The 16,879-nt window shown below is 41.2% G+C and overlaps 1 protein-coding gene across 4 annotated transcripts in view; it reads left to right on the plus strand.

Moving 5' to 3' along the window:
• The window catches only part of col5a3a (collagen, type V, alpha 3a), a 56,059-nt gene that overhangs the window by 9,034 nt on the left and 30,146 nt on the right, over positions 1 to 16,879 (plus strand). The window contains exons 2-11 of one of the 4 annotated variants that reach the window (XM_032537162.1): positions 485 to 652; positions 1,232 to 1,448; positions 2,013 to 2,175; positions 7,665 to 7,787; positions 9,260 to 9,667; positions 10,433 to 10,552; positions 10,649 to 10,768; positions 10,877 to 10,930; positions 11,041 to 11,082; positions 11,683 to 11,745. In XM_032537162.1, the coding sequence (XP_032393053.1) occupies positions 485 to 652; positions 1,232 to 1,448; positions 2,013 to 2,175; positions 7,665 to 7,787; positions 9,260 to 9,667; positions 10,433 to 10,552; positions 10,649 to 10,768; positions 10,877 to 10,930; positions 11,041 to 11,082; positions 11,683 to 11,745 (1,478 nt within the window). The remainder of the gene's footprint in view (positions 1 to 484; positions 653 to 1,231; positions 1,449 to 2,012; positions 2,176 to 7,664; positions 7,788 to 9,259; positions 9,668 to 10,432; positions 10,553 to 10,648; positions 10,769 to 10,876; positions 10,931 to 11,040; positions 11,083 to 11,682; positions 11,746 to 16,879) is intronic. The other 3 variants (XM_032537163.1, XM_032537164.1, XM_032537165.1) reach the window with 3 other exon arrangements.

A 16,879-nucleotide genomic window follows, 5' to 3' on the forward strand; every position in this document is an offset into this window, starting at 1 on the left:
TCCTATAATAACACCCACAGAAGCCTGGCCACCTGCCACCACATCTCAGAGGAGCTTGTCTCTTCCGACTGCTAGGAAGCAGGAAGCCTCCACACTTTAAAACCAGCTTCCAGCCACACTAAACCCTGCTCTTCAGCTGGGTAACAACCAGCACTTAACTGAGCCAGACAACAAAGTGCTGTCACACTGGCAGAGTTTAAGTGTTACACTGACATGACTAAAAGCATGCTGCTGTAATGTGCCACAAGCTCCACCCTATCATAAGTAGTTTTTTTCATTTCAAAAGTTTTTTCCTACAATGCTATAAACAGGAATAAAGGGTGAGAAGGGTTTATTTACAAGCATGTCAAGTCGTCAACAATACCGTGTTTAAATCAATAGCATCAGATCTGTGAGCATTAAATACAATAAAACAGTATATTTCCTCTATCTGCTCATTAACAATGGACAGATGGTTAATTCTTTTCTTTCTTTTCCTTTCCAGCTGATCCCATTGATGTTCTGCGAATGCTGGATCTGTCAGAGAACATGGAGGGAGTGTCCTTGGAGGCTGGTCTCTGCACCAGCAGGAGGGGCTCGGAGGAGAGCGACCTGGCCTACACGATAGACAAAAAGATCCAGCTCAGTGCTCCAACCAAACAGCTCTTCCCTGGTAGTGGATTTTTATCCAATGAGGATTTCTAAAAAGGCAAAAAGCCCTAAAATGTGTCACTTTTGTGAGGGATTCTCACCTCAGTAAAACTTTAAGACATCTGACTTTGGACTCCCTTTACTTTTTCTCATGGGTGCTCTCTGCCTTCATGAGAAATATGTTGCATCAGTATTATCTTTACTCAGGTCTCGCTGGCAGCATGTTGCGAATGCATGTTACAAAAATATCTGTTCCCTGCTGTGCTCGCTCTTGTATGACTTACCAGCTCCCCTCTCCTCTCCTGAGGGTGGAACATTCTTATTACCAGATGATGGACAATGTGTTGTTTGTGGGCTGTAAGGGGAGTGTTATGCTCTGTGGGGGAGGATGGAGAGTTGGTGGTTAGTTTTTGTTTGGAAAAAGCACAATGTTTGTATTGATAGTATTCAGTTTCATATTTTGTTTAGTTTGTTTTCTTTTGTCTTGTTTTATGTATGTTGATTTTCTGTGATTATAAATCTTATCTGAAAATGGTCCAATAAAGGGACTTTGAAAACAAAAAAAACCTCTCCTCTCCTCTCCTCTCCTCTCCTCTCCCAGATTCCACCAAATTTCCAGAAAATTTCTCTGTGATGGCTACAGTGAGAGCTAAAAAAGGCTCCCAGTTTTTCCTGCTTTCAGTTTATGACGATCAGGGGGTACAGCAGCTGGGGCTGGAAGTGGGCCGTTCGCCTGTCTTCCTGTATGAGGACCAGCATGGGCAGCCCACACCGGAATTATATCCCATCTTCAAGAAGATCGACCTGGCTGATGGAAAGTGGGTAGTTTAAGGGTATATAGCATCTCCATTAGAGAATATATTAATGAAATATCTGTTTGCAGTAGATCGGATCCACCAGCACTGTGTAATTTATATTACAGTAGCTGTGGTTGTATAACTTTCCCAGAACTTGAAATCTGAGGTGGGCCTCACATTTCTGTAGCCTGATTCATACAGCTCACTCCATGTGCTTAAGCCTGTTGGGTGCAAAATCTAGCAGGAGGATAACTCGGTGTAGACTGCACCGATTGTTTTCATTTATCTCGCTACCGACAGCACTCCAAATAATAAAAAATAAAAAAAACGGAGCTACATGTTCAAATCAACCGGAATTCTCCTTTAACTTTAAGTCACCTTCAATGATTTGAGGAAATCAATCCTTCACATTATCAGGCTAAAAGGCACTTCTGGTTTGCTTCAGTTGAAAGAGGTGTGAAACAGCTCTTTGCATCGTTGATTCTGCTGGATAACAGACAACATACTTGAGCTTCTATGTTTCCACAATACCTCCCTCCAAGGCTCAACTGTCTGTAAATTCTCTCTCACATTTTGTTCTTTCAGATGGCACAGGATAGCCTACAGTGTGCTGGACAAATCTGTGACCCTCTACTTAGACTGTCAGAGGGTACAGACCCTGGATCTGCTGCGAGGGGACAACGCTGTAGTCAGCACAGATGGTGCCACTGTGTTTGGCACTCGGCTGCTAGACGAAGATGTATTTGAGGTAGGTTATTATAAAATTCTGGGAGCCTCTGAAAGGTCTGTTTGACAAAAGAATAACATAGAATAAAAAATGCAGTTGTTTGCCAGCAAGTGTGTTTCTTTGTGAATGTCTTTAAAACTGACAAAGGAAATAAGTGAGAGTCGGTACCATGTGAACTTTGTGTTATAATGTAAGTATACAGGTTTGATCATGGGAAACTGTTTCACTGGAGTAATATGCAATGCATATTATTTGAATTATCTGAGAAGGCGCTGTAGGACACTTGTATGACTTACACTACGTCACATTTAACCAAATTCAGTGTGTTTTATCCACACTGCTGCTGACTTGAACATTTCTATAGCCCGTTGAGCAAAGTGATAAGAATGTGGATAGTTTGTTGATCAGATTAGAAAACCTCTTCATGCTGCACCAATGGCCGATGAATCCTAATATCCACTTTCTTTTAAATTCTTCCCAAGATCTAAAACATACCATATATCAGGCCTACATTTGGAGACATCTGCATAAAAATCCACAAGAAATAGGATCTTGGGTTTGAATAGTGTCCTCTATAACTTAAACGCATGCATTATAATATATACAGTACCTGTGTCTAGGAAATGTTTGGATAAGCAGAATATAAATTGGATTTGGTACTGTGGAATCCCCCACCCCGCCCACACACACACACACACACACACACACACACACACATACCTATAAAGCTACTTAAGAAAAGATTTAAAAGGGAAAATCAGGCTATTGGGTGACAGGGGTCTTAGGTCAAGGAAGAGTTGCAAGAACAAAGCAATGGAGAAGAAAAGAGGTGTTAGGGAGGGAGTGGGGATGAGGGGACGTGCTGTTCAGACATGCTCAGCCTCATCATTTCCATTGCAAAGCCAAAAAATATACATTCTTTTTGCTTTTTGGACTTGTCATTATAGATCTGTCTGTGTTGATGCGAGCTTGAGCTTGTGCATTAAGAAACATGCTTGACTGTGAATGTGTATTTGGTCATGAAAAATACCTGCTTCTTGTGGTTACACATGTTGGGATTTTTTTTTTAAATCACTGAGTAGCAGGGGACATAAAAACACAGATAAAATTACGTAAGTCTTTCCAAATTGTGTCTTCCTTAAAATAAGATCATTTTAAGTACACATCTTGAGTTAAGAGCATCAGAATATTCACCCATACGTATCAATATGTTGGGAAAACAAGAATGAGCAAGAAGATTCAGACTAACCTCTGGGAGTGTGCAGTCTAATTCTTCTTTTTCTCTGCAGTAACCTTTGCTGTCATAAGTCATTCTCTGTGCTTCCCATGACAATATGCAACCCCTACTCTATTGTCATTCGCAATGAGGCTCCACTCTAAATCTCTCGCCCACAGCATGAAATAGAGATCAGCTCAAGCCCCTTACCCTGCCATGTCCTCAAGGCTCTCTGTCTGCTCAGCAGTAGAGCAAGAAAGAAAGAAAGAAAGGGAAAGATAGACAGAGGTATAAGGTACAGTCAAGTTCAGAGAAATGACCTTCTCCTCAAACCTCTGTCTCCTCAGTGTCCCGAGAATACCCCACAGTTTGCAAAAGGGAACATACTGTTAAACTTAGAGAAGAAGTGTCATTATCACTCCCTATTGGCCTAATAGACAGCAACCACAGCCTTCTTCACTTTCACTAGGAGAAAACCAGATGCCATTGGTCTTACTGCCTTTGGGTTTTGCTTGTGTATTCAAAAACTACCTTCCACACATTAACCTTATCTTCTCTATGACCTACCTAACCCTCCTTTTTGTTTTTCTATGAGTAAGCACATTGTGAGCAATATGATCCAAAGCAAAATTCCTCGGATGTGTCCTCATTGACCATAATTTCCCATTTTTTTGGGATCAATAAATATCTATCTATCTATCTATCTATCTATCTATCTATCTATCTATCTATCTATCTATCATACTTGGCAAATAAAGCTGATTCTGATTCTGATTCCAACCCATCCCTCAGACACTGACAGGCATTCCAGTTTTTAAATTACTTTATACTTTATAGTTAAGAAATGCGTCTCCTTGTGGGCTCTATAAATTTCCCTTTTCAGAAGCAATGACTCTTTCAGCTTTGGCCTTATTCCAAAAACACTCCCATGCTCCAATTCATCATTCTATGTGTAAAGATGATACATTATCTGTGGTGATGACTAATATTCCTCATCTGTTGATCAAATCCATCCTTTAGTCCAACCCATGCAGTTTGTGTGGTCATTGTGGTCATGTGTATCGAAGTTTACACTTACACTCTTAATATCTTGTTTTCTGTGGAGGAAGTGAAAAACGCTCAAATTAAACATCTGTTTTAGATTTTTCATTGAAACATGTGATGGGAAAATATGAGTTTCACTGTGTGCATTTACAGTATAGTATACATTCACAGCTAGGTATTCTGTATGTGTCTAGCTGTGCATAACTACGCATTAGTGTTGTACACCTTGGGTGAGGCTGGTACCAGGGCAGGAGAGATTTATCAGGATGACCCCTGGGACTCCGTTCCCAGGCCTGGCTTCTGGGGGAGGAGGCCGGTGTTCCGGCCCAGTTCTCTCAGTGTGGGAGCTCAGCGTGGGAGCAATGGGACTGTGGTCAGCCACTAATGTCTCTATTGCTTCCAGATTGTCCAAAAAATAACTACAAAAGTTGGATGTTCAAACTCCGCACTTGCTCTGCTTTTATTCGCAGTAAAGCAAACATCAAACTGTCCACGAGTTTGGAGCTCCTTCTTGGCCGCTGTGTGCCCTGTGAACGTGCCTCCAACATGCTGACTGCTTCGATAAGATCCAGACCAGTGTTTATTTGTTAGGAAATTCTGATCCTTTTTGTCTCGATTGTAGTACTGGAAATAAGATGTTTTTGCTCACAGACATGTTGAAACCAAGACCTATCAAGCAAATCATTAAAGGCAGCTTTATTTTAATGCTTAGCAACCCCATTGCTTTACCACACAAATCGGAAAAGCACATTAAATCGGGTCAAGGTCTGTTTAAGTCATAATTTGCCTTATGTCTGATGGTGGTCGGATGTTTTTGGTCAGTCGTGAACATATGTTGCACTTTAAAGGAGAATTCCGGTCGATTTCAACATGTAGCTCTGTTGTTTGCAAATTTGGAGTGCTGACACTAGAGAGAAAAACCAAAACATTTGGTGCTGCCTACACCGTGTTATCCTCCTGCTAGAGTTAGCAGGGCAAGTTTGAAATGTGTTTTTAGCCTCTTAACATGTTCAAAATGTCATTAAGAGAAAAGAGATAAAACAAAAATTTGTAGGCTATCAATTTAATGATTTAATAAGGTAGTGTCTCCAAACTTACCTCAATTATAACTTGTTTCTTGGAAGCTGTACTACAGCACTTGCTTTCAAAAAATAAGCATATGTTTATTTTTGAAAATTTGTTTGTATCTCTTTTTGGTGTTTGTAGACGGTCCCAAAGCACTCCTTGCCGTATCACTACCAGAAATAAACAGAGCTGAATTAGCAGAACTTTCATGCATTTCTTTCACATCTACTCCAGTCAGATTCATTGTGTTAACTCTGAAGGAATCACTTCACATGGGTAGGCCCTTTTAATGACATTTTGATCATGTTAAGAGGCTAAAAACACATTTAAAACCTGTTTAAGTCTGTTGGGTGCTAACTCTAGCAGGAGGATAACACGATGTAGGCAGCATCGATTTTTTACGTTTTTCTCGCTACTGACAGATCTCCAAATTTACAAACAACGGAGCTACATGTTGAAATTGACCGGAATTCTCCTTTAAGCAAATGGGGAGCATCAAAATACTGATTCTTTACAGTGAGTTTAATTTCTGGTTTTTCCTTCACTCACACAAGGTTGTGATTTACACAAAAGGCAAGTCCTTTTTTAGAGATTGAGACAGATTAAGGCACTGCTAATGAGTGAACAGCACCTTATATAAGATCTAGGAAGTTGTGATTTGATAGGCAAGCTGGCACCACACACCTCATTGCAGACATCAGGGGAAAGCAAAGAGGTCACTCTGAAACACTAATGAACCCATGTGTGACCTCATGCAGGGTGTATGCAAGCCATCAGAAATGTGTGGATTCAGCTGAGGAGTTTTCCTTTTCAGGACGTCCACCCATGTCCTCTTCTGATGTCTTTGCCCCGTCCTAAATGGAGAATGGCAGAGCACACATGATGACACATTTTGGGCAACACATTACTCGCTGAGTGTTTCTAGAGGAGAGAGCCCCTGCTAGGCAAGAAAAACAGGAAAATGTATCTGTGAAAGAGTTGCCTTTGATCTCAAATTGAGATTGGATTAGATTGGATTAACTCCCCGTTGCCTTTCTTGCTCGCCCTTTCTCTCTGTCTCTCACCTCAGAGTGTAATCATTTCCTTTGGTTGACACTGGCTTTTGGCTAAAACAAGAAGAAAAAAGGATAGGTTGATAACAAATGCTTTCATGTTTGATGTCATAAATGAAAGCATAATGTCCACGGTCATGCGTAGACTTGCTTTGCTGACCGTCATGAGCTGTATTAGGAGATATATGAGCTGATGGCGGGTAACAGAGAAGCGATATGTTTTGATTTTCTTTCACCCCTGGCCGCTAAAGCCTAATTGAAGAGATTACAATGGGACTATAATTACCACAGTATCCAGCAGTTAATCTAACTTAATTTATCACAAATGGCTGCCCAGCTGTCCCTGGATAACATTTCACCCGGCAATATGTTTGCAGTGGCCTGTCAGTAACATAGATTCTTATCCCTAATGCAATCTAAACGTTGTCAAACACTGTGCCATGGGGCTGCCTGCTTTTGGTTTATATTGAATTACTTTCCGACTTGTGTGCACTGCAGCGGGCAGAGATTTTCACTATCAACTGATCAGTTGAATATATTTATTTGTAAAAAAAAAAAAAAAAAGCAGTTGCAAACCATTGTGTTCTATTTTACTCAACAATTTTGTATCTCAGCACTACATTACGTAACAATGTAATGTTGACAGAAGACCAGATTGATGTTGATTGTAAGGCCATTAAAGCTAACAGAGGCTGTGGGCTTAGTGCTACAGGGTCCAGCAGTGCTGTTTCTGTGCACGTTTGTGTATACACACTGGCTACACCTCCAGGGCAGAATAGGAAGTGAAAGGTCCTCATGGGGGGGAGCTATTTGACTGTTTTGTGTACACAATTATGCCCCTCTTGGAGTTGTGGGAAAACAGAGTAGCAATAGTCAGTAGCAATAGCAGTAGTGGCAATCTGATGCTACTTTATGATACTTTACATCTGCAGCCAGTTTTGTGTTCGCTTAGTGTCTGTGACTTATCGTTACAGGTTCAGTCTTGTGGTCTCTGATCTCTTCACTTTATTGCATTACTGCAGCTGCTATGTTTCTGTCAGTACTACATTTAGATGATTCTACTTCTCCTGTATGCCTGGCTTTATAACATGACACGTATCTGTCATTTCTGTCTGTTCTCCGGTTTATCTCAGGGAGATATTCAGCAGTTACTGATTCTGGAGGACCCCCAGGCGGCTGTCAACTACTGTGTAGACTACATACCAGACTGTGACTCTGCGTTGCCCTACAACAACAAAGCCCTGGTACTACAAGAGGTCAGTACTGCCAGCAACAGGAAGCATTACCTAAAACCCATGCAAGTCTTTGTACAGTTCTTCAACAGTTGATACTATAAACTATAACTTTATGTCACCTCAATTAACTGCAGACACAAAGGTCTTGATTCATTGTATTGTTTCATTGTGTTTTCCACATTTACTCAGAGGTCCTGTGTTTTACAAAATGTTTTAAGAAATATGGTGAGCTTCTACTTCTAGTACTCATGTTAAAACAAGAATGCATCCTTCTGGCTGCTAAAGTGGACTTGCAGAAGCCCTTGCTTCACAGCCAACCAGTAAAAGGAGCTCAAGCATGTCTATCAATTGAGCTGTGTCCCTAAGACTCATATGATTTACAAGCAGCCAACAGCCCCAGCCAAGAAGAGGTCTAAGTACAGTGCAAACATACTGAGTGTTTGCAAAAAGAGACTTGAGAGATTAAGACAGAATAGGCCATCAGTCAAAGGAGTAGTCTTCTTTTAAATGCAGCCAGCAGTGGAGCATTCTTAAGGTCAGGTGCTCTATCTCACACACACACACACATACACACATACACACACACACACACACACACAAACACACACACACAGGAGCCTATAACTCAAACATGATATAATAGCTCTTCCCCTCCTCAAGGCGTGCATAAAACATTGAATCAATCATGGATATGAATTACTGTATATTTCTCTGGTGGTGTGTGAAAGATAGAGATAAGGAGGCATAAGGAGGCAGCCAGAGGAATAGAGGCAGAGAGATGTGAGCATGTGTGTGTGTGTGTGTGCGTGCGTGTGTTTGTACAAAACACAGTTTTAACTGAACACTTAAATCTCTAATTTTTCATTCAACATGCATACACGTATATGACGCATGCACCCTTATGTGAGTGCATGTGTATCTTCACTCAAGTTTGTGCGCCTGGTCATCGATTATGCTCTAGAGATGGCTCATTAATGGGTGTGAGCCCAGCTGGCTTTTAAAGAACTACAGCTGAGCAATGAGCTCTGAATTCAGAACATGTCAACATCTGTCACCCCACTGACCTACTTCCCCATCATTCTCCACTACACACTGACCTTGTTTACAAGTTGGTCTAAATCACGTCACTGATGTCTTTCACAGAGTGGGCCTTTAGCATTTATAGATAGAAGCCATTCATATCACTGACATGAAATGGGCCTCACTCTGGGGGATGACACAACCCATATTTGTTCACTTGCCAGAGCACACTGAGAATTAGTGGATCATAGACAGGGTGACCCCTAACCACACAAGCAAATTTGTCTTTCATTTCCTGTTTGTGTTTTGTTGTTGGTAGTAGGTGTCTGACCCTATAAGGGTGTCACAAGACAAGTAGGCATCACTTTTACATTTTTGGGCTATTTTCCTTGTTGTATTTATTTCACAACAGTGTTTGCTTTTTCTCCATCCTCCACTTGTCCCCTCATCTTGCATTCCCTTTTTTATAAAAGAACTCCAAACTTGGGTCTGATGCTCTGATGCAAAGTGACCAGCCTGATGAAGCAAAGGAGCACTCCAAAAAGGAAAGGAAAGGCAAAAAGAACAAAAAGAAGAGGGACAAGGGCTCTAACGGCAAAGGCAAGGGCAAGGGCAAGAAGGGATCCAGAAAGAAGAAACATGAAGAGGAGGGTCTTGAGGATGGCTTCCTTAGTGTGTCCACAACACTGCTTGAGTATCTGTCTCAAGAACCTTTTCAGCCCACAGAGTTGCCCGATTTTAAGAGTACACTAGAAACTCTCATCCTAACTGAAGACTTCGACAAGACCCTCATGGAGATGCCCACACATGAGCCTGACTCTACAACTGAGTCCCCCCCTGTGGTGCCAAGTCCATTTCCTGAATCAAAGGTTTCTGAGGAGGTAGACAAGTTTACCTGTAGATGCCCTCCACCCCAACCCCTTGCTGCCATTTGCAGTTCTAACCGATCACTCCCCTAATTCCTCCTAACCTTAGAGAGCACCTTTTCCCTCTCCAGTTGCTTACCACCACCACTAACCAGCACCATCCTAACCATCACCTCACCAGAAAACATAAGATAACATTAGATTTTTTTGTAATGGTCGTACTATGGCCTTCTGCCTGTGTTTTTTGTAGAATACGCTGTGGTACATGCATACCGCATATTCAAAAAGCATAGTATGCATGGTGCATACAGAATGAGTATTGGGTTTCCAATTCATTCAATGTGAATATATGCTCATATACTATCTACATTAACATACAACAACTGTATATCATTTTTTATCCAATCAATTTCAAGCTTCCCACTTCAACAAACAAGGAATGTTTGTGTATGTCGCCTTCATGTTTATTATTTGTTAATTTGCCAAATAAACTAATTTCTCACGCTCATGCTGTTTCTGTAGCTGTTGCAATCACCGCCATGCTGCCATATGAATCTGACTAGTCCATCAGCTAATTACACTCCAGCAATGTAATTAACTGCAAACCCGTCACCCGGATAATCAACACATTCCCATAAAATCTACCTGTTTTGCTAACATTCACACCGTGTATTACAAAATGTGCCATTACTCTGAAGCACTGGGCGCTAATGAGAATAGCTCAGTGTCCCCTGGTTCATCTTTGCTGTGACTCATTTAAGCCTGTGTGCTGGCCTGCAGGAGGACAAGCCAGTGAAGAAGCCAGTGATTGAGGAGCATGTAGATGACCTTTACGGAGACCTCTATGATGATCTCTCAGTTTCCACGGTAACAGTGGGCCCAAATATTACTGAATATGAGGTAGGTTAAGTGCAAAAGCAAGAAACATCTTAGCACAAAATCACTGAGGGGCTATTTTGGTATTCATTACGCCTGAATGGTGTTTTTTCATTCCAACAGATTCTCGAAAATGAAGATTACAAGAATGACACAGAGTCAGAGTATGAAGAGTATGAAATATACGAGGATGGCTATGAATTTGCAGAGCGGGAAAGAGCTGGGACGTGGGATGGAGAGGTAAATCTCAGAGTGAACTTGTGCGTCAAGTGAGTGTTCACGTTTTCAATTGCCTGTGTCAAGGGATTTCTAACTATACACATTTATTCATCTGTTTCTCCTCCTCAGGCTAGCCTCAGAGCAGAGAAAGGCCAGAAGGGAGAGCCAGCCATTATTGAGCCGGTGAGCTGCTAGAGACATTTATTGAACAGCCCAGTAGCTTTAGTTATGAGCATGGGAATGAGTTGATACTCTCCTAATGTACATTTTATTCTATCTGTGCTGGTTTTTAGGGTATGATAGTGGAAGGACCCCCAGGTCTACCAGGGCAACAGGTAAGCCTAGTCACTGCCTGACGGTGCCTTGTCTCTGTAATTATACAGGATGTGGCATAATGTAACATAAGCAGGAACAGTTCAGATGTGAAATAAAATGTTGCGAATTCTGGATTCTAGCAATCAGGATGCAATGTGATGTTTTCAGAAAAGGAAGCAGGGTTTTTCAGGGGTGACCACCCTAAGAATACACCCCTGCACTATGATGCAATGCAAGATGGAAAATTTTTTAAAAGACTGATGATATTTTATTCATACGCAGTCATTTTATTTTATTTTTTTAGGTAACCATTTGAAAACTGGCCAGGGACAGCAGATGGAAATGTGCCTGTTGAGCAAAATCTGGCTCATTTTAAGTTACTTTGCTGTTGACTAATGAGCACTGGCCCTGTCAAATAAACAAATAAATGAAATTAAATATTACAAGTGCATCAACACAAAAAAAGTAAATATATTTAAATTCAATACTATATAAATGAATAAAAAGGGATTATTGTAAAGCATCCAGAGGGTCATTATATTATTTAGAAGAAAATGATCATTTTGTTGAAAACTTCTTCTTTATTGTTTGTCTGAGTGCTGTGAATGTTTCCTTTACAGGGGCTCGCTGGCCCAGCCGGCCCAACAGGCCGCCCAGGACCCCGGGGAGATCCTGGTGAATTGGTGAGGGAGAGTCGTGGGTTCAAATGTGACCTCACATTGAAACATGTCCAGTCCTGAACTGAACACACACACACATGCACATAGATGCTGTGTCAATTCCCAGTTTTAGGTGGTTTCTATCATTTTGCTTTTACTATCATAGCTTAATTTCTAATCATTCATTTTTAGGGTTATTTCAGCAATCTAGTGTTAATGTAACACCTTACGTTAATTGCAAGATATTTTGTAATAAAAACTAACCACTTGTGTATATACAAACATATATATATACACATACAGACATACATACATACATATATACACTCACCTAAAGGATTATTAGGAACACCTGTTCAATTTCTCATTAATGCAATTATATAATCAACCACATGGCAGTACGTTCAATGCGTTTAGGGGTGTGGTCCTGGTCAAGACAATCTCCTGAACTCCAAACTGAATGTCAGAATGGGAAAGAAAGATGATTTAAGCAATTTTGGAGCGTGGCATGGTTTTTCAAGCCAGACGGGCCGGTCTGAGTATTTCACAATCTGCTCAGTTACTGGGATTTTCACGCACAAACATTTCTAGGGTTTACAAAGAATGGTGTGGTAAGGGAAAAACATCTAGTATGCGGCAGTCCTGTGGGCAAAAATGCCTTGTTGACGCTGGAGGTCAGAGGAGAAAGGGCCGATGATTCAAGCTGATAGAAAAGCAACTTTGACTGAAATAACCACTCGTTACAACATCTTAAATGATGCCATTAAATACTCTTTTGTTCATACTGCACACTTTTGTCCAGTGACCTTTCTCTCTTAATGCACCACACTGGCAGTATTGCATAATATGGTTTGACCGTCCTAGTTTTTTTATAGTTGATGTGCAATGTTTCTTTGTTTTGTATAATCACTAGATGTTGTTCTGTTCAGTCCTTCGTAACATTTTGGCTTAAACATCTGCTTGAGCTTAATTCTAGTGATCTCCTACAATCCCTCTTGGTTTCTCGTGGAAATAATTGTTTCTGTGATTCTGCACTAAGACTTTTTTGTGTTACTTATTTCTGAGAACCCAAAGTACAGACTTGATAAATACATCTTCTACTGTACATGACATATTTAATGTAGAGAAACAATCAACATGAAATTAGGTGCATTAACAGGGATCATTATATTGTTCAGATGCGGTTACTCACAGGTTCACCTGGTTGCCCTCCTGGCCCCACAGGCCATCAGATCCCTAAAATAACAAAGACGGAAACAGATTCAACACATAAATCTCATGCACTCTCTAAGACAACCTCAGGCATGGATACATTATCCCCAAAGACATAATCTGTAAAAATAGCTCATTAATAAATTCCCTGCTGACAGATAAGGCTCAACTATCTTCGAGCAAAGACTAATAGGCCGCTCTCTCAAATTTCCCCGCCCACCTGCCTGGGATTGATACTATCTTGACAGAGCTTCTATTTTTATATTTCAGTTCTATGTCAGGGAGTGCACTGCGTAGCCTTCATGTCTTTGCAACCTTGATACTCAGGCCAGCGTATCAAAATTAAAAAAATTCAAGAGTTTATGATTAATTTCAGTAAAGCCTGCTTTGATCTGTGGTGCTTTACCAACTAATGGTTTGTAGAATTCATCCACTGATCTGGAAGGTTTCTTGTTTAACCTTGTGTGATGGAAAAATAAAGAAAAACAAAGCACTGCTGCAGGATATATTTTCTAGGCTTCTTTGTTGCAAGTAAATTTTGCTTAGTACTGTGCACTCACCTTTTCTCCTGGCTCTCCGACAGGCCCATGAGGACCCGGCTTTCCTCTATCCCCCTACAAGATAAAAGCATTAGCCGCAAGCCTCAAGATATTAAGACTGTTCTGTTTATAGCAGAGCAATATCCAGCAGATGCTTTTTAGAAAACACAATGATCATTATCAAATAGTGCAAATAAACACCTGCCATGTGATGTGTAAGGTATCCAGCATGCCATGTTAGCATGTTAGTGCCTGAATGACTACATAAATACAGTGTCAATGCTAAGTTACCAAAGCTAACTCACTCTGTGTCCCTTGTTTCCTGGGAGACCTGGCAGGCCATCAAAACCCCTGTCACCTGAAAAGTAATAGAGAAGCGAGTGCATTAAACCCTGAAACAACACACGGTAATGTGTAAACATTAGCAGAATTGTACTGAAAGTCTCCCCTGGCAGGCCACCCATCTGCTCGGAGTTTGTGTTGGGAGAAGGAGTTTTCAGATTAGCTGCAGGTCTGCTAAATGCTGCTTTGACTGATAAAGACTCTGTTGTTCTGTCAGACCCGGCATCAGGGAACCTGATTTATTGCTAAGCTATACTGCCAGCTGTTAGGTATTGAGTTGCCTTGTTGTCAATACATATAATAGCTGTGGGCTGCTGAATACCTAAAGGCTTACACTTGCAAGTGGAGATATTTTGTTATCGTATAAGACCTAGCTGCCTAAACACGGTGGCATTGTTGTGTTACGTAATTCATGGAAACTCAACATCAGAAATGAGGTGCAACAACTGGCAATGTAACATTTACACAACTAATATCCAAATAAGCAGTAATGCCGTAAATACACACAGATCTGTGGGTTATTGAATGCAGCTCAATTGTGAGATTATCACTACTGCATTGCAGTGCAGTGAGATCTCAAAGAGCTTACCTTAGACCCTGTTTCACCTGAGCTCCGCGACCTCCGTCGCCTGCCCAGCGCCCTACGAGATACACAATCAGTTAAAATAGGTTTTGCGGTAAGTACATCAGACACGATGTGCTGCAGTACTTAAGATATCTCACCTCTTTCCTGGCTTTCCATTGATTCCTGGAGAGCCTATCAACCCACGTGGTCCCTTATGAGAAGGAAGAGAGCAGAGAAATGGAAAAATGTGTAAAAAACAGAAGGCAAGGACAAAAGAAAATGAATAGTTTGACAAAAAAGCGTAACATGAAGGAAGTCTTACAGAAGGGCCACTGTCTCCACTGTCTCCTTTAAGCCCAGAGGGACCTTGAACTCCCTGCGAAATAAAACCAACTGTTATTAATTAAACATGACATGATGCATTTGAGCATTCAAATCTTCAACTCAAATTCAGAACCAACCGTAAATTTAAAATTTGTTCGTTTTTGCAAACCTGCAGTGATTTCACAAGCAATTAAAACATACTGAGCAGCATAATGATGGTAGGATGACGGAGGGAGAGAATAGAGCTTGTGCCTGGTCTGATAAAATGTGAAATTGAGGTAATGGTCCAGGAGCCCTTGAGGTATGATGCTACTTTGGTCAAGGTTAGTGGAGTGCCTTACCACTGGCCTGGTCGCCCTGTAAGACCCATTGGACCTGGAGGTCCCGCTAGTGACAGCTGGAAGAAAAACACAACTGGGGGTTTATCTACACTACACAAGGTACCTTTAGACTGTTAATACACAATGTTTGGTCTTCATACAGCATAGAATGAGTTCAAATATGTCAACAGTTGTTGTTGTTATACTATGGCAGGATGACACCAAAGTATTGGTTCCTGTGAAGTGTACCTTGGTCTGTGGAGGATAGCCTGTGCCTCTCGCCTCCTGGGAGACACAACAGGTCCTTTCTGGGAATCACCTCCATACTGGAACTGGAGGCAATGAAAAAGAGGATTCAGTTCCCACTGCAGGATTCCCAAATGTAAATGAAGTACAATCACACAGCCCCCCTTGTGGTTGTATGTCACTACATCACATTGGGAAATGTGTTTGTGTGTGTGTGTGTGTGGGCACATGCATGCATGATGTTGCGTAACTTCTTACTGGTAGCATAACAGGGTTCCTGGGAACCTGGAATCCCATCAACCCAGCAAGACCGGGACGTCCGGGGCTCCTGAAAAGAGAAGTGGGTAAATGATACGGCTATGCACGGCTACTGGCTACGTGTGTTTGTGTGTGTGTGTGTGTGTGTGTGTGTGTGTGTGTGTGTGTGTGTGTGTGTGGAGAGAGAGAGAGAGAGAGAGAGGAGAAACAGCCCCGCAATCCAATCATTGTAAGAACAACCTTTGCTTATTTCCACAGGCATGTAACATGCATGCCTTATCTCTGTTTACACGCTGTAAAATCTATTTTAACAGCTTTAAATGCAGCATTGAGTCATTAAGATAGTTTTCATCAGATTACTGTTATCTGATATGTATTCAAATGGGTAAGATACATTCTTCTACTAATGGATCAAGGGTAATTTTCTCCGTGCTGCCTTTTGTCAAATAATGACACTAATCTTGAGAAACAAGTGAGCATAAGTGGAAATATGTTTATTATCTTACCCCATTGGTGAATGTTTTATTTGTTTTTAAAAAAACATATTATAATATATATATTATAATATATATATATATATATATATATATATGTGTTTGTGTATGTGTATGCATACATATATACCTGTATGTATATACAGTACATATAGTATATATATACATACATGCTGAAAGCATTCTTTAGAAATGTTGGTCCATATTGATAGGACAGCATCTTTTAGTTGATGGAGATTTGTGGGATGCACATCCAGGGCACGAAGCTCCGGTTCCACCACATCCCAAAGATGCTCTATTGGGTGGAGATCTGGTGACTGTGGGGGCCATTTTAGTACAGTGAACTCATTGTCATGTTCAAGAAACCAATTTGAAATGATTTGAGCTTTGTGACAGGGTGCATTATCCTGCTGGAAGTAGCCATCAGAGGACGGGTACATGGTGGCCATAAAGGGATGGACATGGTCAGAAACAATGCTCAGGTCGGCCGTGGCATTTCAACCATGCCCCAATTGGCACTAAGGGGCCTAGTGTGCCAAGAAAACATCCCCCACACCATTACACCACCACCACCAGCCTGCACAGTGGTAACAAGGCATGATGGATCCATGTTCTCATTCTGTTTACGCCAAATTCTGACTCTACCATCTGAGGGTCTCAACAGAAATCGAGACCATCAGACCAGGCAACATTTTTCCAGTCTTCAACGTCCAATTTTGGTGAGCTCTTGCAAATGTAGCCTCTTTTTCCTATTTGTAGTGGAGATGAGTGGTACCCGGTGGGGTCTTGCTGTTGTAGTCCATCCGCCTTAAGGTTGTGCGTGTTGTGGCTTCACAAATGCTTTGCTGCATACCCGGT

This window comes from Etheostoma spectabile, chromosome 15, assembly GCF_008692095.1.
Source record: "Etheostoma spectabile isolate EspeVRDwgs_2016 chromosome 15, UIUC_Espe_1.0, whole genome shotgun sequence".
Taxonomy (NCBI): Eukaryota; Metazoa; Chordata; class Actinopteri; order Perciformes; family Percidae; genus Etheostoma; species Etheostoma spectabile.